Source organism: Hetaerina americana, unplaced genomic scaffold (genome assembly GCF_022747635.1).
Source record: "Hetaerina americana unplaced genomic scaffold, ioHetAmer1.1.p SCAF_7, whole genome shotgun sequence".
In the NCBI taxonomy this organism is placed as follows: domain Eukaryota; kingdom Metazoa; phylum Arthropoda; class Insecta; order Odonata; family Calopterygidae; genus Hetaerina; species Hetaerina americana.
In genome coordinates, this window is record NW_027287316.1 from 953,599 (window position 1) to 976,486 (window position 22,888).

Consider the following 22,888-nt stretch of genomic DNA (forward strand, 5'->3'; position numbering starts at 1 on the left):
CGAAGTCTTCATTACAATTTCGTCATTACCTACAGACTATTTTTAAAATTTGAGCGAATATTTCTTTTTCTTCCTATCGCCGCTCTGACTTCTCCGTCGTGCCAACTTGGTTCCACGTCACGGCGTCGGAATTTGCGCGGAATCATCCATTGCCTCTGCCGCGTATCACGTGTTTGGAAATTCCCTCGCGTCTTCGGCGATTTGAGTTTTCTGCCTGATTGTGCACGCTTTGTATTGTACTATGGCCTCGAAGCCATTTCAAGTTCCCTTTGCGTGCCTCCTTAGAATTAGTGGCGAGTGTTGTGCGGACCACATCTCCTCGGACAAATTGGCGTGAGAAGTGTCGGGACATGTTTACTTCTACGGGAAGGTCGAAGAGCGACGGCCGCTCGTTTGCATTGCACCAGTCAGTGGCTGTCGAGGGGGTCGACCCATTTCCAGTTCTGCGTGGACCGCGTCCTGGTATAATTTCTGATATAAGTGGTTGACGTTCGTCTCTATCCTCTCCTGTTTATGATGCTTGTATACTCCTGAAGAGAGTTAGATTGGCATTTGCTCAAAACTGGGATCGGCGGTGACGCGTGTTCATATTGGCGTGGGTTCTCCTCTCCCTCATCCCATCACGCTATCCACTAGCTGCCTGCACCCCCCGCCACACACCTCGTCGTTGGCTCGCCGGCTACTTGCGTGGACAGGGTTCCGGATTAATGTTTCCCTCTAATTTCTGAGGGTGCCCGGACGCTCCACCCGCAATCGAACCCGGCCCCTCCAGTTAGCGCTCTTTCCACCGGACTTCCACCCCCTCGGGGAGATGTCGACGGGAATATATTCTCTCGAGCGCATTGCAGTCCGTCCCTGGACGGCTTGGGATTCGCGCCAACCACGCTGGACGACTCTTTTGTCTCCAGCCGCTCTATTCAATCCCTCCGCTACGAGGGTCATCTTGTCAACATTCTGCGCGCGCACCACTCCGTTGGTGGCCAAAGGGGGGGGGGGCGCGGAGAACCCTCCCCGCCTCCCCCCACCCCCACGGGCGCCAGCAGCAAATGTCAAGTCGATCCATCGATCCACTCTCGGGAGGGGCGGGAGCGGTGACGTCACAGGGATGTTTCGTGGGGGAGGGTCCTTGGCATCCGAACGGAGACGAAGCGGGCCCCTTAACCTTTGGCAACCTCGTACTTCCGAATGATTCCATGTCAACAGTAGGGGTGGGTAGCCCTTCCACCCCCTCCCCCCTTGCGAGATCTCCGCTTTCGACTCCCGGCGGGGGTGGGGCGAGTTGACCCGGCGAGCCACGACGGGACGAGTCGAAGAAGGGAAGAGAAGAGGGGCACCGCTCGAAGGCTGGGAGGATGCGTTTGCCACCGCTCACGCCCTCTCTAGAGCGATACCTACACCACGCTTACACTACATCTACGCGGAACCCCGCCTGCCTCGGCGGGGGAGTGTGGCGGGGGATGTTAGGGCACGACCCACACATGTACGAATACGAATCCATGCTTACCTGTGAATATACATTTACTCCCCTTTAAACAAACACTCGTCCACACACACACACACAATGACCTCATGGATCGTGCAAATGAATTTTTGGAAAAAGAGCAATTCCCTCCCGAACGCTTGCTGCATATGGAACACCGAAATGGAATGTGTAGACTCGATTAAATACTTGGGCGTTACCCTCACTCGCGACCTCTCCCGGGTGAAATACACATTCGGGGATTATGTGGAAAAGCTAACGAAAAATTAGGATTTATAAGAAGAGCACTGGGTAAATGTGATGATTAGGTCAAAGAGAAATGTTATCTGTCGTTGGTTAGGCCTCATTTGGAATATGCTGCAAGAGTATTGGATCATCACGAAGTCGGATTAATGGCCCAACTGGGTATAAGGGTCAAAAGTAGTCTGGTGTGTATTCACCTCCTGCCACACATCCTAGCGGTGGCTTGCAGGGAACTAAAATACCTTCAAAAGATTTTTAAAAATAAATATTGTGTTTGGCTAATTCATTTAATTTTGGCGCTTAAGTTATTTTACGGGCACCTGTGTTCGATATTGCCATGATTGGGTGAATGTACGAGGGATTGCGAGGGATTATGTTATTATGAGGGACTCGTATGTTGCGAGGGATTAACGATTACTTAAATCTGAGTGGGTGACGGTGTCATACCTCTCTCTCTCTTTCTCTCTCGCTCAATGTATCCCCGGGAGTGGGGGATAACATGCCGTGATGATTCCCTCCGCATCAGCAAATTTGGCCATTATCGATGACCCCTTCCAGTTGTTGGCTGGCAGTAAGCATCCAGGTGGTTCTGTTCCGTGTACCAGGTATGCTGGGCATTTTGTAGTATTTTTCTCAAAACGTGACTGCTCCATTCTTTGCGTCCTCCTGACACTTCTCCACGATGCATTCAACTATTTCAAGGCTGGCTTACATCAATTCAAAAACTTGACGCGACTTAATTTGTGGCCGAGCACATGAGAATAGGAGCGGGTTGATGGCGCCTCGAAGTGGAAGGCGCCGGGCGACAAAGGACGAGCACCACCCCTCCCACATATAGGTTGGAAAATCCTGGGAAGCGCATAGGGACTCGAGATGATAATGTATTCTCTTACCCAAACGCGTGGATTGTAAATTCCTCAACGTATCTGGACCTGAATATTTTCCCCGAGGCGCGCTTCCAATTTGTATTCATAAGTCAGTTTACATGCATGCTATTTCAGTTTTCTCCTTGTTTTATCTCGTTCTAATTGTTTTTGTAGAAACTGACCAATCATTCATTCTCTTCAATTTTAAGGTCAGTATCGAATCTCGCATTTTAAATACTCGAGGAGGTGGGGGAAGCTGCAGGACAAACAGTTGTTGTATGCAAAACTTCTCCGCATTCCCTTTCATGGACACTTCTGGTGAGAGCGTGTCGCAAACACGAGCGATGACTGCGAGGATTCACGACTTCTTATTTTCGCTAATTTATGACAAGTGTTGATTTCATTTAATCCAGGTGTTCCACTTCTAAAGCCACTCTTTTGAGTGCGATGATCTATTAATCGCTAGAGTGGTCACCCCAGTGACATTTCTTCGCCAGTGAAGAGTGTGAAAATTTGAAAGATAATCACTAACCAATTATCAGTATGATTATGGATAAACGCGCTTGTTTAAATTTTCGGTGCTCCTACAACAGTGGCAATCAAATAACAAATTGGACCAAAATGAATTGATCGTTCGATAATTCTTCAGAAAATCCAGGAGATGGCGCTTGCAGTGTTGGAAATTTTGGTTTTAGTAAGAATTCAGTGAGCTCAGAATTGTTCGCGAACCTTTGGCTGATTGGCAAACTAAAGCTTGGTCATCCGCTAAACTAATTGATTATATGGATTGCTCTCCGACTTTAATTCTCATCATCCCCTCTTCCCATGTCTCTCCAAAAGCTCTCCATCCGCCACTCGCACCCGATTGGTTTGTGGCATGCATAGATTGCGGATAAGTCGCCTTTCCCTCCAATCTACTACAAATAATTAATTAATTATCAATTATAACACGCGCCTTTTCTCAAATCTACTAAACAGATCAATTCTTCCTGATTGTATTCCATATTCCTCTTGATTAGTGATCTCATTGCTGCAATGGCGTCACGCGTGCACTTTTTGTTTACATTCCTTCATTTCCTTCTCTCCTCTATCTTTCCAATCATCTCGTCCGTAATCTATTTTGTCGCCCTTATCTATGCTCGTGGTTTCGGTCGGTGGTTTCGATATCTATTTCCTGATGTGTTCCTATTTGTCTTCTACTCTACCTGTCTCCTTCGTCTCACCTTTAATTTTTGTACACTCAGCTCTTACTCGTCTCTGATTGTCCCAGTTAGTGCTGCTACAAATACATTTCCTCGAATGTATTCTCCTTTTTACTCTCTTGAATTTGAAGTCACACTTCATTAACACTAAATGATGATATTAATCCGCATCCACTCCCGGAAATCGGTGCGAATACATCACATTGTTCCGAAATTTATTCCTAATCATAACAGAATCCGATACCCTTCTGAATCCCCGAGTATTTTCCATGCATAATTGCGTATTTTGTGACGTTTCAACCAAGTGTTATTGATGATTAACCCCGCGTCTTCCGCAGAACTTCATCGATTTCTCCCCGCGACCTTGTTCCTTAACACGTAGTCCACTGCCATCTCTTCATTTGCCTACACCGTCGCGTTTCAGTCTACCATTACTAAAAAATACTCCATTCCAACAATTGGCATGGAACAATTACCATTATTTATAATAATTGATCGTATACTCTGTATTGATTTCTTCCTTCTTATGATTGCTTGGTGGCATGTGTACCTGAACAATGACCAAGTTCGCATATTCTGCTTTTACCTCTACTTGTAAAATGCCGTCTGTTACTTTCTCCATGTTGACTACGCTTCTTCCTGCCTTTTTATTCAATATAATGGCAACCCATCGTTGGATCTCGTTCCCTCCGCTTCATATTACTCCGTAACTATGACATAAGTATTCCCCGCTTTCCTTCCATCTCACCTCGCATAGACCTAAAACATCAATATTTTTTCCTCCCATCTCTCGCTTCATATTCTCTGACTTTCCTGTCCTCAACATTCCCCTAAGATTCCAAGTCCCTATTCTCACTAGTTTGATCCTCTTCTGTGTTTCTGCTGTCGGTTTCTCTCTGCGAGGATTTGACAAGATGGCGACCGCGGAATACTTCCTGGGGACGATTAACGGCCGATCGGACCGAGTCTCGTAGTTTCCAGGATTCATACTCGGATCCATGTCCATCATGTTAGCATGGGACGAATAATTGAGGTGGTTTCCCGTTGCCTTCTTCAATAGTAACTCCATCACTCAATGGTCGCTCTAGTGGGGTCAGTCGCCTCACTGAGGAACTGACGCTATGCGCGGACTACTTTTCGTCTGGCTCCTATCATCTGATTTATCTGGCATGAGTGCCTACCATGGGTAATTATTATTGCTCTCACCAGCATAGCCGTAGGGGCCATCGGAACGTACAAGCCCTTCCACCACGCCAAGGTTGTAATTCATGAGGTTGAGAAGTCAGCTTTATGGTAGATACGAGGGTAGGCTGAAAACTAATGCACACAAGGACAGTGGAAAGGTACTTTGTATTCTTAATTTTATTAATAACTAATGCACGCATTCTTGTAGACCATAAACAAGTATGGAGACGTGTTCTAGTGCTAAGCCAACGCAAGTTAAACAGCGTGCTGTTATCGAATTTTCAACTGCTGAAATCGTGACTCCTACTTAGATTCATCGTCGTTTAAAGGCTGTTTATGGTAACGATACTGTTGATAGGTCTACTGTAAATCGATGGATAGTAAAATTTCGTGGTTGCGAGCGTGGAAAAGTCATAAATGTTAATGAAACACGCAGCGGACTTCCGATCACTGCCACAGGCGATAAACATCGCAAACTTGTCGAAGATTTTATTCAAAATGACCGGCGAATCACTCAAAAGCGTTTCGCGAACCACATTGGAATATCCAAGGAATATGTTTTTCGTGTTAAAGGCAGCCTGGCGCCAATAATCTTGCAACATGACAACGCTCGTCCACACACCTCGCGCCCAACTGAAGAGGCTCTGCGAAACCTGAAATTTGAACCGATTCCACACCCTCCTTATTCCCCCGATTTTTTTCCTCAACTCAAGTGGAATCATTACACCTCGGACGATGAGGTGAAGGTGAGGTCAAGTCCTGGATTCGAGAAAAGACGGAAGAGTTTTTCAGTGACGGAATGAAAAAACTTGTTACACGTTGGGAGAAATGTGTTAGCCTTAACGGAGACTATGTTGAAAAAAGAATATATGATTTTGAAACTGAAGAATTGTAAGTACAATTGTGTACTTACATTGTATACAATGTATGTACTTAATGTCCAATCTTGCTATTTGTTTTTGCTCGCGCTCTGCAAGCATGTGTGCGTTACTTTTCGGCCAACCCTCGTATAAATTTTTCATTTTGATTTAATGTTATTTTTTATTTCACTGATTGTCGAAGTGGGTTCCTCTGCACCAATTTTATTAATGTAATGCAATAATTTCGGTCGCTGATCCGAGTTAAATTGCTATTCCTGTTCCAATATTTGCTAGGAATATTTAAGATTTTGGTGATGCCATTGTTATTTTTACGAGTAAATAGTACTTTTGTTCGTTGAGTGCATCAGGTGTTAGAACGTCTGAGACTCGAGGCTAACAGGAGAGGCGACGGGACGCTGTTTCCGGAGCCGCGATGCATCCGGCAAAGAGTTTAAAACTAAAACTAAGAATTGAGAATTGTGCAATTAACCGCGCTGAATGGTTACCTGCCAACCGTTTTTTTCAGTTATGCGTTCCAAATAATTAGTTTTAATATTTTGATGACATGAGAAGCGGTAGTCCAGGGGTAGAGCGTTTGACTACCGACCGGAGGGTCCAGGATCTATTCTCGGGCTTGGCTCTCTTGGCACCTGCAGCTTCACCCGAGATCTGTGATTTCTTAGCTACCAGATCTTCCTGGGATAGGATCTGGCCCCTTAATTACCCTGATGTGTGGAATTCACACGCCAGGGTTATCGACCAAGGACCGCATGTGGTGGTGTCAATAGTAGACGCAAACACGCTGGACACAGCCGCCGACCCAGTTCCGCCGCGTCGTCGCCCCGCGTCTCGGGCGAGCGTCTTCGCTAGTCGCCGGGAAACGCCGTCGAGGTCTTACCGACGTGACTGTTGGTTCCAAACACTGCCAACTAACGATGGTAGGCGGTGCGGTGTTGACTGGCGTTAGGGAATGTGAAACGAAACACGATGATCGAAAGAGGTGTTAATTCGGTCGCTTGCAGACGAGTTGGTGGAAAATTGACAAATTTCAAATGTTGATGTTGACGGTGGAACATATGGATTTATAGGCATCCCTTTTGTTTTGTATCGTGATTCAAGTTTTCGCCGTGATGCGGTCGAAGGAATTCATATCCGATGGTGACTTAACTCCCTTCGATTTGCGCATCAGAATCCCCGCACCCTTATGACCATAATGTAAGGATAACATATATTTATTTACTGGTCGATGCCTTCCGAGTGCTGATTCTCTCTTCTCTGGCGTGTTTTCCTCGTGCAGGTGGTGACGCCGCAGAAGTTCGGCGACGTGTACCTGTACGATATGCCCCCGAGTGCCACCAGGTCCGCCCAGCAGGGTCTGCTGCAGCAAGGAGGTCAGTACGACGTGCCGCCGCCGCCCACCGCCGTGTCGCACACGTCCGGGAAGCAAGGTGAGCACCGCGCTGTCGACACTCCCCATCCCCTACCACCCAGCACGCACGTACGCACGCGCAGTCGTAGAGGGAACGGGGGCGATAATTCGTGCACCAGAATACACATGCATACAGACAGCAGCGACACCCGACATTTATTTTTACTCGTTTCGTAATTCTCGTAATGTGTATGTCCTGATAAGTCGTGAAAGAATGTGAGGGAAATAATTGGGATGGGTTGCATTAATCAAGATGTCAGACGCACTCATTGACTATCGCCTTCAAATAATGATTTTCAACATGTAAAATTCGTGCTTTTATGTAAACATCGAGTAATACTCTATCCTGTGCGATGTATAAAGTGTTTAACATTTCCTCTGCGTGCTAGTATTTATCGAGTGGCAAAATATACTTTTCTCTTATCCATGTATTCCTTGTCCGTCTGTGAATAACAGTCTATGCTTTTGGGTCATCTACAAGTACGCGATATTAAGTAGTCCACTTAGTTATGGCTCAATTATAAGGCCCTGTATTTAAGGAAACAGGGGCCCAAATCACTACTAACGGTCGCTCTCTCGGCATTGTATAAAAATGTATCGCTTCTAGGGGCAATGGATTCGGACTGCTTTCTTATCAAAATTTCCGATTTTTTGATTGACTTTCGAGGTTGACCTTAAAGCAAATGTAACTTAATTTCATAACATTCTGACCATTCCTCTTCCGAATAATTCAGGTTGTTTTTAACTAAGAATTCCTAGCAACAAATTCGGACACCGTAGAAATTTCTCTGATGAGCATTCATGGTGATTAAGTCCATCCAAGGTTTCCATTTACGTAAGAGAATTAGGTCGTAATTAAGGCCACATTTGGGCAATCTACTACCTGCTCTATTAAAACAATCTTTGAAAGGAATTATGAAAAATTTGCATTGAACAAGGTCACATGTTTCTCCTCTGTCCAAAGTTAAAGTCGAAATCCGACTTCCATGTTCTTCTCGTGGTGGAATTTTATCAATCTTTCTCCCTCATGGCGTGTTGTGGTCCCGATCCAAACTGCGCCACGATGCCTCTCTCTCTCTCTCGGCCACCACAGGGTTCCACTCTCCCATCGCGATTTGGGTGCCATTTCACTTTTACTAGAGCCTCCCCCGCCTTCACGTCTTCCACTTCCTCTTCTGAGTGACTGGACGCTGGCGTTCACATCTGCTCTCTCACTGTGTCCCGAGGCTCTGCCGCTTAATTTCCCATCACAATGAAATGTATTTATAAGCCTTGTGATATTTATTTATATATACCCTGAAAGCCACCACTAGGATGTGTGGCTGGGGGTGAATACACACCAGAATAATTTTACCCGAACATTATCATACCTACCGGACCCCATGTACCGAAAAACCCTGTGGTCACTAATTCCTTTCATAGTTTCTATTGGGAAGACTTTTTCTGGGAATATTCGTTGCTAACAAATCAAGAATATTATCGCCCCTAGTTGGTGAAGTGACAAGTTGATTCAATGAGTTAAACGTAAAAAAATTCAATGGCGATTCGCAGATATCTTCGTCTTTACCGCCCGTTTTAAAACTATATGTGCTCCAGTCAATGGATGGGGCATTGCAATCTCTACCAATCATAACGCCGTGATCGTTGTGTTGGAAAAAACTTTAAATATGCTGATCAAATTCAATTCTAGAATTGAATTGTCTTTGTCGTCCGGTGGCTCGTGAAATTGCACATGCATACATTCTTTTGTATTAAGGACTTTTAATAGAGCACCAAACGCTTTCCAAACCATTGCCCAGAATTACCTCAGCCCTTATGGCGCAAGAATTTTTAACTGAAATAAATACACCACCCCCGATTCTATTTGTTGTGTCATTTCTGTAAATGGAAAAGGATTTTGTGAAAATTTCACTTTCGACAATATCAGCGGATAACCAGCTTTCTGTCCCAATAATTATATCTGCGCCTGTGCTTTGAATAAGGCGATGATATTATGGGACTTTGTTTTTTAAACTTCGGCAATTTACTACCAATACAGATAATGCTTCCTTGGCATGACAGTGTTTTTGAATTTTTATCGAGGATCGTCTTCTTATTAATATTGAATCCCGCATAAAATTTTCCATCCCATTGGTATTAAACGAACTATTGCTAGCACTGACCCTCACTTCATTGAAGTCAAAATAATTTGGCAAGGAAGACTTTAGAGACCCGCTGATTGACGTACACTTCTTGATCTAAAATGGCACTGCGGTGCTCGAACATCCCACCCGCTACACACCCGGCGGCCTCAGACGTGTATGGAACACCAGAACGCTTCTGTATAGTATGTTCCTACAGTATTGGATCGTCGGTTGAAGGTCGACGAAGGACGCCCCGATATCCCTGCAGAGAGCACGCAACCTATGACTGATGCTTTCCACTCGGCTCCAAACCAGAGGTCCACCATCAATCCTCAAAGAACAAAATTTGAAAATACAAGAAAACCCTTAATAGAGAATCGAATCGGGGACTTCTGGGTTGTTAACCCAATGCCTCACCCCTCTATTAACGCCCCCCCAATCGTTATAAAAGAGGGTATTTCTACAGAAGTAGGTTATTCGCAAAAATATTTGCCATTAGACCTGTAACAATAGATAAGAGGGGAGGAAGCATTAGTGAATTTTCACGACACTCAATACACATAGAGTACGAGTCGAAAGCAAACGAATATAATTTAAAACAGTGGAATAATGATTTGAAAATGCAAAAACTTCTCTAAAGTCGTGTTTGGGATCATAAATAGGCAACGCCACTTTAATAAGATCAAAGATTAGTAGTTCTGCCCACTACTATCCTAGAAAGTATCTTTTTTCAGGTTGAATGCTATAATTTCACCCGAAATATCTTACCCTCAGTTTTCTTTCGTTGGCTCGTAGTTATTAATGTAGTTTCCCCTCCACGTTGCCTTTCTCTTTGAGGCGGCCGTGATTTCGGACGCACGGAGGGGGCTGTCTCGCAGAAGAAGAGTTGTCCAGGAAGTCCCAAAAGTTTTGGAAATCCCTGCTGGAAGTTGTGTCCGAACCAGAAGAAGTTCATCGAGATGGGGATTCTGTGACGCCAGAATAAATAATTTAGTAAACGTGATTACTGGAACCAAGCCCAACTCACTGTACCAAGGGCCATGGCGAGATGAGCATTAGATTTTTTCTCACTTCTAAAACCTTCCATCGAAGTATTTCTTAAAATTGATACTACAATCTTGATAATGTGAGATATCAGTTTTCTGCACAAATCAACCCCAAAACAATTTGATTGACTCGCAGAATCCAGCATTAAAGATACATTATGTTGATTTTTCAATTATCCGCCACTCTAATCATAATTATTTGCAATATAACAGAGAATGAAGATAATAAAACGAGTAATTTGAGACATGACTATTGTCTCGTGAATGCTTGTGGGTGCATTGCAATCTGTATGCAAATTGATGATGAACCTTGAGATTATTTGTTTCATCAGGAAGTAACGACTCTTAGACCAGATTTTCCTTCTACGGTATTAATTTTCAAACAATTGCTAGGCCGAACGATTTATCTTCTGATAGGAGTCACATTCGGAAATGAAGCACAATTTTGAGCTCAGTGGATCGGGGTAAAACAATTTTAAAACGTATTATGATATAGAGCAATATGGTATCTCCCGACAGCGTGATTTGATAAAATTACGAAATAAATGATGCAAAGGTATGTTGATCTTGTTTGAAAAAGGCACCAACTCTTAGCCATTTACCTTTCCAATACAGGGGCTACTTCACCACAAACGGAAAAGTTTCTGGCATAGACTTCGCTTTGACCAAAGCGAAATGTGTGTTGATTCGGTTTCCCAGCGTGAGCCAAAATTTTAACTCGCTCTTTAGTGAATTTCACTGATGGACAATGTCGAATGTCCGATTTTATAATAGTATCTGAAAGAACCTGTGGTGTGTACGTCCAATTCATCCAAGCCTGCGTAACAAATTATACAATCTGCCAATTCAGGAATTGGAAGTGGTTAAAAAAACATTGTCCAGCGAGGCACAATTATCAAGAACCTAATTTAATCCAAATGAAGAGTTCCCTGATAGGTTTGTATACTTTGCGGGGACAGAAATCGGCAAGTGAAACGTCTTGTCTTCGTATAACTCTGGGCGAGCCATGCAAAGATTTCGTAGGCACCTACATATAGTTCCAGTTGTCGAAATCCCTCTCTTAGAGAGTTTTCCGTTGGATACCGAATTTAGTACACACCCCATCCTTATAAATAATTCTTTCGGAGCTATTTCATGAAAACAAGCCACTCGCTGATATCCCCTGCAAAACTCGTCAATTCATTTGTGAAAATACGTCGTAAAATGGGCCATTGTTCCCAAGCGACGTCAAAACCAGCCTCGCGCCGGTTTAACTAGGGCGCGCGCATGACTTTGGAGACATCCCATTTATTGGAGACAACATGCCTTGCCAGGTTATTTTCAAAATGAGAAATTTTCACCGAAGTCCTCGCTCATGTCGAGATGAAATGAATTCATTACAAACATTAGAACCTTCTCGGTCCTGCTGGAGATGAGAGGTCTCTCGCCATCCTCCAACGACTTGTGGCCAGCCCAAAAATGAATTACAGGTGTCATGCGAAGTTGAAATGGTTCTCGCAGAGTATCATTATCGGGTTTTTCGAGATAGTGCATTTCTTCGCTTTCAGCATTCGAATATCTTTTCTGAATAACCATGATTACAGTTATTCTGCCCATACGCAACTATTATTGAAGAGAAATACTAATCCTTTCGGGGCAATAAATGTTGATGACGTAAATGGCGACTTCAGTTTCGTGAGCTCTGAACAAAAGCGAACAACGGCCAAGAATTAATCCAAAGAATACCTCCAACTAATTAGAATTTTCTGACACAGTGATCGGCGTGTACTGTAGTGAGGAGTACATGTTTCATATTCCATCTTCACGTACCCCTTAGCCGCAGGTCAATAATGTGAGCAGGAATCAATCACATGTTCGGGCTGGCATGGTGTCCGGCAAGCAAGCGGCAGTGATGTACGACGGCAAAGAGGGAGAGAAAGAAGGGCGATCGATGCTGGCGACTTTCTCTTCCCATACTGGCCGTCTCCAAACAATGCCAGTAGGTGGCTCACAAGATTATCGATTCTCGACAATTTCGATAAATAATCACCAAGAAAATCCAAAATTCTAGTTTTGCTACGAACGGTAGAGAGGCTGAATTGACTTTTGACTACGAAGAAATGTGTGCAATGTACAGAAATTATTCGAGATTGTTCTCTTTTTTTATGTAACTGAGTTTTAATTCGGCAACGAAGGGGTTAAAACTTCAAATTATGCATCCTAATCAAAAGATACCCTATGGAATCGGCGAATCATCAATTAATGGCCTACTTGTGAACTGGGATACAGCCAGGCTTGCACTTTTCAGCACCGAATGGCATCAACGGCAATAGCCACAGTTCTCAACCCGCCGAGGGTCGGTTTGATAGGCGAGGGTTGAGCTCTAGAGCCAGTGTGGAGCCCCAACAACGGCTTGTGGAATCCGCACTTTAGTTAGTATAGAAGGGAGGCCAGTTTCTTTCACTTTGCCACCTGTGGTTTCTTCGGATAACCTAAAACATGAGAGGCGTCCCCGCCGCCCGCCTGCCAGTAGTCCAGCGCTCTACCTACTGGACTACTACGCCCCCTTGGCGCAATATAATGCGTCATTACACTCGACGGAGGACAAGAGGAGTCGTCTTCTCCCTTAAGATTCGCACGCAGCGCTGGTCCAAAGGAGTTGGGAATTCATTGGACCTAGCAATCAAGGATTAACCTGGTCTCTGAAGTAATTCGACATCAAAAATTCTCTCTCGCAGGATGGCGGGTTATCTTATCTCTGGGAATTACCGCTGTACTCGCTTGGTGACGATTGTGACGGCTGACTGTTGGCGGAGATGGCAGGACCCGTACGTCTAGCAACCCATAAACATCTATCGAACTGGTTTCTTGCGCTTTACTTCATCTTTAAATCTGCCTCTGTCTGTTTACATCTTGTTCAATCGAAGAGGAGAAGAAAATCGTTTGCGAGAGAAGAATAAGTTTCTCCCGGAGTACCTAATACTCGAAGGACATCGATTTCTCGATGACTCCGGAACTCTCTGATCCCTGGAACTATGGCACCAACTTCTCTCTAGATAAAAGCTTATCGATTCAGTCTGAGTGATGCCGAATGAAGAATACAAAACGCACTACCTGTGGGAGGACATGAAACTGGACGAGCCTTGGGGGGCATCGAAATGATAAATGAATTTCCCTCTAAATGACGATAATAAATGTCTAAATGACACTCATTATTTCCGCATTTGTGTTAGGCACCCCCAAGTTCATTCCTTCACTGCCCAAATCGTGGTCACCTCGCCTCTGGACGCAATTTCCAGTAATTCGAGTGAGGAGGACGGACGGAGCAAATGGATTTGGCGGTCAGTTGCCATCGGGGGGTGACCTCCAAGGGTCTCCGGACTGCTCCAGATTTTAGTTACCCTAAAATCGAAGTATTGAGACCCCGTCGGATCTCTTCTCGTCCGTAGGGTTGTGTCGTTTGCGCATCCTTCTGGACACCTTTGATTGTGCGTGCGCCACCTTCTCTCCACACACGCTCGTGGCGATGTCCCTCGACCTTCTCCACGGGTGTCATTCCGACACGAACTTCTTTGAATAAAACGCACGCACTACGCCCGCATTGGAAATATTGATTGTTATATCCGGCCTCGCTCTCCACCTGGCTAATTAGTTTATAAATTGTATTTACGATAGACTGGCACGCTAGCTATTATTACGGTGGCATTTTCAACATTCAAAAGATAACAGAGTTTCTTCTTCTTTCTCAATGGTATGTTTTCTTCCGGTGATCACCTGGAATCACGTGAATGCTATTCAGGAGGCACTCTGTCGCGTCAGAGGGAATTTCATTGGCTCGGCAGACGAGAGGCATGGGCCCACGATTAACAGAGCATCTTCAGACGGAAGGTCATCGGCAATCAATTTCATTGGCTGTCCCAACAGTCGAACGAGAGAGAACAGGCCACTTGAAACGCGTAAAATGAAGGATGATTATAATTCGTTAGTCAAGACAATTCTTAGGACTTGCGTTGAATTGTGTCAGGAAGTGATCGGTCCCACAGCTACTCACGGCTTCCACTGGTGAATTATTTAAAGAGGTTTACGTAAAATCAAAAGCATGCGAGATGTACTACATTGACGATTTGAAATATTTTGAGGATCGAGGGAGAGAGTTTTTTTATCGCACGACTGTCGTGGGGACCCAACGATCATGTCAGGTGTCGCCCAAACAAATTCTCTTTCCTCTCAAAAAATGCTAATCGAATCTTTTTCAGGTATCGGATTATTGGTGTTTTAATTGAAAAACGGGTTTATTTACTTTAAGGAAACTGTTCTTACTGTAGAAATATTCTGCATTTTAAAATAATAAAATAGTGTTAAAAGATAGGGTTTAACTGAATATCATTGGACTATATCATCGCTTACGTACGATTGTGTTTGCTGAAAATTAATTTCAATTTCGAAATTAATTTCAGTTAATTCTTAATGTTTGACAATGTTCTAGTCTGCACCTTAGTTGCAAGTTTCTCGTAGAAAATGAAAGCAGGTTTCTCGAGAAGGGGACGGGTTCTCATGGCACGCGGACGTTCTGCCTTCTCCTCCCGCACAGGTCGGTGCTACCCCGCGCGGCCCAACTCCTCCGAAGGACCGTCCGCCCTCGACTCGTACGACATCCCCCGGCCAGCCGTCGCCACCTACGACGTCCCTCGAGCCTGGCGCCACCCGGGCGTCCAGCTGCAGACGCCGCCCGCCTCCTCCACGCCCGACCGCCGGGACTCCGTCGGCGAGAGCTACGACGTGCCCCGCCCGCACAACCACGCCGCCGTCCTGCTGCAGCAGACCACGGCGCAGCTGCAGGCGCTGCAGATGCAGGGCGAGCAGCAGGAGTACGACGTCCCCGCCAGCAATCGGCTCACCCCCAGCAGCTCGGCCAGCTCCCTCACGGCCGCCGACTCCTTCTCCTCCTCGAACCGCTCCAGCCTGGAGTGCGGCGAACAGCAGCGGCGCCGACTCGCCTTCCCCGACGCCCACTACGACGTCCCCCGGGCACTGCCCCCCGCCCGACACTCGTCGCCGCCCCCCGCGGGCGACGCCTCCCTTTACGACGCCCCCGCACAACGGCCCGCCACCGACGGAGACGCCCAGCAGATCATCGACCCCAAGAAGCAGTACGTGCTCCCGCTAGAGCTGGGGGCGGCCCTGGAGACGCTGGCGCGGCTCCAGGAGGAAGCCTTGACCTCCATCTCCAGACTGCTGGCCTTCGTGAGCCCCAAGTGGAGGTCCAGGGACCGCATGGACGCGAAATCGGTGGAACTGAGCCTGGCAGCTTCGAGGGTCGCCGCGGCGCTGCGGGACCTCCTCGCGTTCGCCGACGCTGCCCTGGGGAACGCCGCCAAAGCGGCCGACCCCGGCCTCGCCACCAAACTGAGGATCCTGGTGCGGGCCCTGAGGGACGGGGAGTTGGTGGTGCGGGAAGCCAACGCGGCCCTGAGTGCGGGAGGGTGGTCGCCGGCCCTGCTGTCTCGGCCCGAGGACGAGTCCCCGGGCGAGGGGCCCGCCCCTCCGCCCGACGCCCTCGACAGGCTCATCTCGGCGGCCAGGGCCCTGACGGAGGACGTGCGGAGGGTGGGCTCCTTCATCCAGGGCAACGGGACACTGTTGTTCCAGAGGACGGCTCCCGGCACATCGGGGCCCTCCGAGTGGCTCGAGGACTACGACTACGTCAACCTGGAGTCCAAGGAGAGCGTGGCGAGGCAGAACGCGGAGATACGGGAGTCCCTGCCGGACGCCCTGCGCAAGTCGTACGACCTTCTGGTGCGGGAGGCGGAGGAGGCGGCCGTGGGGCGGGCGGGGGCGCAGGAGCTCAAGGCGGCGGGGGCCGGCGGGGGCGCCAACGGGCATGAAGCCCTGCACCCGGATGACCTCCGCGTACTCCAGTTCTACGCACCGCAGAGTGTGGAGCACGTCAACTACCTCACCAGGGCCATCGACGCCTTCCTGCTCACCGTGGAGCATAACCAGCCGCCCAAGGTGTTCCTCGCGCACGGCAAGTTCGTGGTGCTGAGCGCCCACCGGCTCGTGGGGATAGGAGACTCGGTGCACCGGGGCGTGACCACGGAGTTGCTGAGGACCCGAGTGATCGAGTGCGCCAATGCACTCTCCAAAGCCCTCGAGGCGACCGTGCAGAAGACGAAGCGGGCCGCCATGCACTTCCCCTCCGTGTCTGCCGTGCAGGAGATGGTGGACTCCGTGGTGGACGTCTCGCATCTGGCCAGGGACCTCAAGGTCACCCTGGTGACCTCGGCCACGGGAATGTCCTTGGTAGGCCATTGAGCTTCCCGGACTCTCGGCCGACCTTCCTTGTTCCTATAAAAAATAATCAGCTCCTCATGCAGTGAGCTTGTTGCTGTTTCTCCAAGCATGTTTTGGGAAGTGAACTCTTGAAATGGACATTTTTCTATGAAATGGTGAAACCATAAGGTGATTGGGTTAACAATGTAATCAGGGTGAATGTACAAGAGTTGATGCTGAGACTGCAGCAAATTACTCCCCTACAAAAAAAACGAAATGTATGTAATCCTATTATAAATCGAGGCTAAGATGGATTCAATAACAGATGAAAGAATCAATAGTCAGCAGAGTTTTATATAAATATAATGAAGCACTGTGCGCTGCAGCATTCCAGATTTGTGAAATGGTGAGACCATGTTGAGTGTGCTACTTTCCTGAGAATAACGAACAGAATGGGACTTCCAGTGATGCTATGAACTATAGAAACAAACTAGTGCCCTCACCTGCTTGTGCTCTGTCTAGTAGGTTGGTACAGGGGAACTCTGCAGCAAAGATGAGGTCATTCACAGGTCTTTGTACGGCCCATTATCTATCAATGTGCATCCATAGAGGCAGCTTTGTAAAAGAATGAGGTACTTCTAAAGTCAAATTAATGCAGCATTTCAAAGTATTCATAAACAAATGATAGATAATGCACCAAATGAGTCTTGTGTATTGTATATAATATCCTAAATAGTTATGATAAATTTTCTGAATGAGGAAGCCCAATGAGTAGAATATTATTATATCTAGATAGTTACATAGACTGAATGTGATAAAACTTTTCCAATGGTTAGGTCTCCTAAGATACTTCTCAGAATATCCCGTATCCATGTAAAAGATATGACAGCGTTTGATATCTGGGCAAGCAAAACATCATTTGGAGCCAATTCTTGTGGAGCATGTTCTACATCACATCCCTCCCGTCATTAGAGAGCACAGGTTCAAAAATCAAAGAAATCATGTTGACGCAAGAAAGATTGGTTCGAATGCTGTGAAAATGTTAGTTTGAATTTATTTAATAAATAGGGCACACATTATTTGATGAGAATTTTTTATATCCTGTAATGTAATAATAATTAAGACTCCAGGATTTAATGATGTTTGAGAATTTTCTTGTAAAAGCAATTGATGCTAACATTTGTTCAGATTCTTCTCCGTGGAACGCCACAATTTATTGAGAAAAAAAAGACCTGTGACTCTACTCACAGTGATTCCATTATACCCACATAGAGATCATGAACCTTACACCCATTAAGCCATTACACCTGGCATCAAAATCAAACCCCTTTGGAAGCATTCAACATTATTTAATGAAGTTTCATTTCATAATTTTAAGACCATAGCATAATCTGCAATGAACAAGGTCTATTCCAACTTTTTAATTACAATTCATTATAATAGCAAAGCTGCCAATGATTGTAATAATCATAGCGATATCTTTTCAAACAAAGGAAGCATAAGAATCAAGATAATTCATTTAATAACCATGTACTTCTGCGTTAAGGAATATCAAGCGTGGCTTGGCAAGGCACCGGAATATGCCCAAGTGCCCAAAAAGTGGGTGGGCTTCAAAACTCTCGTGCAAACGTGACCCATGGAGAATGGAGTGATTAGTGCACTTTTGATACTTTGAATGCATAAATGAGAAACAAAATTGGCATAATTTAGTTCATCCCAAATTTCCAAGGGTGTACTTTGTCCTCTGCAAATTCAATTCTCAATTTTTACTTAGACCACCCCAAACATTGTAACAAAATATCATTAAAGAGACTGACTTTTCTATTGAACCTATCTATTTCAAAATTCTATTGCCTTTAAACTCCAAAAAACGACCACACATTGATAAAAAATACCAGGATTCTCTGGCATCGTTGACAAACATTGGTCAGCGCTAACATTTGTCAATGATGGGTAGCCATGGCTGCAGAAATGGCTCAAAACATGCCGCTATATAAACCACATTGCCATTTATTGTGATATTTTCAAATATAAAAGAATGGGCAATAGCACCATTTGAAATACCATCATCATTGAGACCTATTATTATGTACAAAATGTGCATCACAGTCAAATCAGATAATACACCAAAAATAAAAAAAATATCAGGACCAGGTATTCTGACTAAATAATTGTGCCTGACTGAAGAAAATCAGCTCATTCACAGAATGTTTTTAGCTGCTTTCAGAATGCCCCAAAGAATTTGAATGATACCACATAAATGTGAAGGTGTCAATTTTTTACATATTTTGCATAGGAATGACATATTCCCATCAAACTTCCAAATATGAAAATTTAACCATTTAACTTTAGTGTGAAGTCCAGCATGGATGTTTGAAATTGTGAGGATTTTGACAAATCTTTCAAATGAATATTATTCATTGCTTCTCGCATATTGTGTCATGATCACTGTTAGAAAGTCAAAATGGCATCACTTCAAATTGTAAAATAATGTTGTCAGTATTGTAGCATTCCTAGCCACTGGATTTGTGATAGTGTAGAATTTTAGAATTTGGTAGGGCTTTGTTTTATAAAATTAAATGTAATTCTAAGTTATATGTGAATTGCTGTATTGAATGGTTGCATTAGTTCATCAAGGGTCTTTTGGTGACGGGACCTGTGACAAGAGAGGGCAAAGAAGCAAATGTTATCTCCACACGGTTTCTTCATTGTGTATGGCTGTTTGGCTTTTGATGCAAATGTCTTTTTACAGCTACAACAGGTAGCAATGAACTGATTTTTCATTGGCTCAGTGTATGTGGAATAGTAATTATTTATGGCAAAATAAATGCATGTTGATACGTGTCGGGAAGCAATTACTTCACCATGTGTTAGTAATTGTTTTTAATGGTGCTGACATTTATATATTGTATTTCTTGAATGTAAAATTGTATGCACCAAAAAAAGAAAAATGGTACTTACTCATTTTGTAAATATATTTATCAGCCCATGCCTTTCTTATGCCTCCCCAATCACCTACCACGCAGACTACCAGGCGAGAAGATGGGTCTTTTATTGTTGACCAAGATGCTATGCAACTTAATTACATGGCAGGGATTTCCACCCCATGGCAAGGGAATCCTCTAATTGCCACCGAGCAATTAGATCCAAGTCCAAAATATCTTGAAAGTGGATATTGTAGATATAACATTCATTGCGTGCAGCTTCTGACTTGTTTCAGTAAGAAACTGTAGTGAAACTGTTTTTATAATAAAAGTCTTTTTAACAAATTGATTTCATTTTTTCTTGCATGTATCATTATATCCAGGTACCCTGAATGATTACATTTCATTCGACGATATACACGACGACATTTACATATCTATGTACCCAATAATTCAAAGAAGTCTCGCAAAAATGAATTAGTCTGGAAGCATGCCTTTCTAATTGCATTGTATTTTATACAGATCTGCTACTGTTACAGTTATTTCATCTCATTAATCCATGAGAAAAGGAAGAAACATATAATTTCTATGCTTCATTTATTCTAATAGATAGTACTTCTTCATTCTAATGCATTGAACTTCATATTTACGTTTGGTACTCCCCATTATATACACATACATTTAAATATAGTAATAATAATAATAATACATTTATTTGTCCGGAGATTTGTTGCATATTCATACATACACAAATATAGGCCACGTCAGATATAAATTTCACAATTTTGGAAGAGAATAGAACATATTATTTTTTAAAAGGTTAAACAGCTTTTTCTTGAAAACAGGTACTTTTGTTTCATATTCGATTTATTGGGGAAGTTTATTGAATAACCTTAAGCCCATTGCTTTGGGCCCATGGGCAGTATTGTGTGTCCTGACAAATGGTTGGTGCAGGTCCTTGTGTAGTGACTATGGTAATTGTGGTTGGACTTGTACTGGGAAATATTACCCTTTGCATGTAAGATGCAAGATGATATATATGCAAGGTACTGGCAATAAACCAAGTCTTTTGAAGAGAGGTTTACATGGTGCATCGCAAGGAGCATTGCTCATAATGCGTATGTATAATCCTCTTTTGGATTTTGAAGATTATGCCCACATGGGGAGAGGAACCCCAGAAGAGGATACTGAAAGTAACACAAGAATAAAATTCACTGTAGTAAATGGATAGAAGGACCTCTAAATTTACAGAATATCTTATATTTCTTACAAGGAAGCATAGGGAGCTTAACTTGCTACATAATTTGAAAATGTGTTCCTCCCAAAACATGTTACTATGCAGGATTACTCCCAGGAATTGGGTCCTGGAATTTTGGGGAATGCTCACACCTTCTACATCTACTGAGATTGCAGTGGAAACTTTGTTTTTATTGGTAAAATAAATCAGGCTGGACTTGTTTATATTGGGTTTTAGGAAGTTATGAAGACACCATTCATTGAAAATCTGAGCTACTTCAGATGCTCTTTCTGTCAAACTGTCTACTGAGGAGGCTGACACAATGATATTTGGATCATCTTCAAAATCTTTTTTACCCGCCCGAAACAACTTGTGCCACACAAAAACATCCAATCTACCCGTGGCGTTATCACCACAAGCTGCCTTGAGTATGCCATAAGTCTCTTTCCCAGTTTTGTCAAGTTTCACGCAAAATTTGATGGCATAGCTCCGTGCCAATAACTGGTTCATGACGGAGCATAAGGAAGTCACCTCATAGAGATTTTGCTAACGAACAATACGCACTCGACAAAGGCTGGGACCCAACTGCCACCGGCCTCCATTCTTTCCTGAGACTTCCCTCCCTCAAAAGAAAGAGCCAGAGAAACCACCACCCATTAATTCGTTCCTCCGGGAAAAAATAAGTCATACTACTTTTGGGACTTACTTGTATGCATGAAGGATTTCAGATGTGGATAAGAAAGAGGAGAACACAGAACCTGGGAAATATTCCCTTTGGGCATTGAAGGTTAGCTAATTTAAGCGAACTTAGTATTGAGGAATATTATCATTTCAGCAAATATCAAATGTGAATCTATCTCAGCAGTAATAAGCCACCCAAGCTAGACACCAAGAAATTTATCTAAGTCACAAACCTCAAGTAAATTAATATGCAACTGGAAAAATTAGAGGCTAAAAGCACAAATCTTGTGAAGATGGGAATATTTTCTTTAGCCCTTATAAGGAATAATATTTCCCCTATTACATATTACAAGAACATGCTAATGAAACTTAAAGAGTAAGCACCAAATAGCCTTTTTCAATAGAATAATGTAGCCATTAACTTTACCAGTCAGAATTCAGTTTAAAATTAGCAAAAATAACTACCAACATCTTAGTGGCTTTCAACTGAAGATACTTAATGACTTCTGGCCCATTCTCTAATATAGCAAATATCAGCATTGATTGATGGCTTCAAGGAAGTATGAGAGTTCTTCAATTGAGGAATCAATATCAGTTCACAAATCATCCACGTAAACCACTGCTGAAAGCAATCAGTGTCATTGGCTGAATCTAGAGTATACAGGGTAAGCAATTGGGGCCCAAGGCTAGAACCCTGAGGAGCAGCACAGGAAACCTAAAGCCAAGAAGATAAGCCATCACAGAAACCCATAATGAACAAGCATAATAAAAACTTTGTTGCAATTTTCCACAGTTAAAACTTTATTTCTTTTTAGAAATAAAGTTTTAACTGTGGAAAATTGCAACAAAGTTTTTATTATGTCTCGATTCCACAACATCACGCCTGACTCTTCACTTTTCGAGCATGAACAAGCATAATGGTGATTGGGATTTAATCAATACCTGGAGAATCAAATGCAGTCAGATTTATGTATTTAAGGATGATTTCAGGTGAGGCATGTTTGGAGAAAAAGCTGTTCCCATTAAATGGAGCAGAATAATCATCAGGAGTGGCAACATATAGTCCTGAGTCTGTTGCATGAAGTGACAGAAAGTTTGAAAAAATTATTCAGATGTTCAATAGGTATATGAGCTGGAAGTAAATCAAATCACTGATGTAGAAACTTTGAGTTCCTCAATTTGCCTCATAGTGAATTTTAACTTAATCTTGAGAAAGTTTTTAAGTAAAATATTGACAATTGGCTTCTGCCAATTATGATGTGAACTCTGAACAAGCTCTAAATATCCTTAAATAAACAAGGAGCTGCAAGCATCAAGGTGGAAATAAACATTTAAAAGTTTATTTTGTTACCAAATAGGT

General features: G+C 44.0%; 1 protein-coding gene across 1 annotated transcript in view; it reads left to right on the forward strand.

Annotated features, from left to right (window-relative positions):
- The window catches only part of p130CAS (Serine_rich_CAS and FAT-like_CAS_C domain-containing protein p130CAS), a 174,161-nt gene extending 154,216 nt beyond the window's left edge, over positions 1–19,945 (forward strand). Inside the window, exons 4-5 of the mRNA XM_071595142.1 lie at positions 7,134–7,284; positions 15,005–19,945. Of these exons, the coding sequence (XP_071451243.1) occupies positions 7,134–7,284; positions 15,005–16,728 (1,875 nt within the window). The 3' untranslated portion in view covers positions 16,729–19,945. The remainder of the gene's footprint in view (positions 1–7,133; positions 7,285–15,004) is intronic.
- The last annotated feature ends 2,943 nt before the right edge of the window (positions 19,946–22,888 follow it).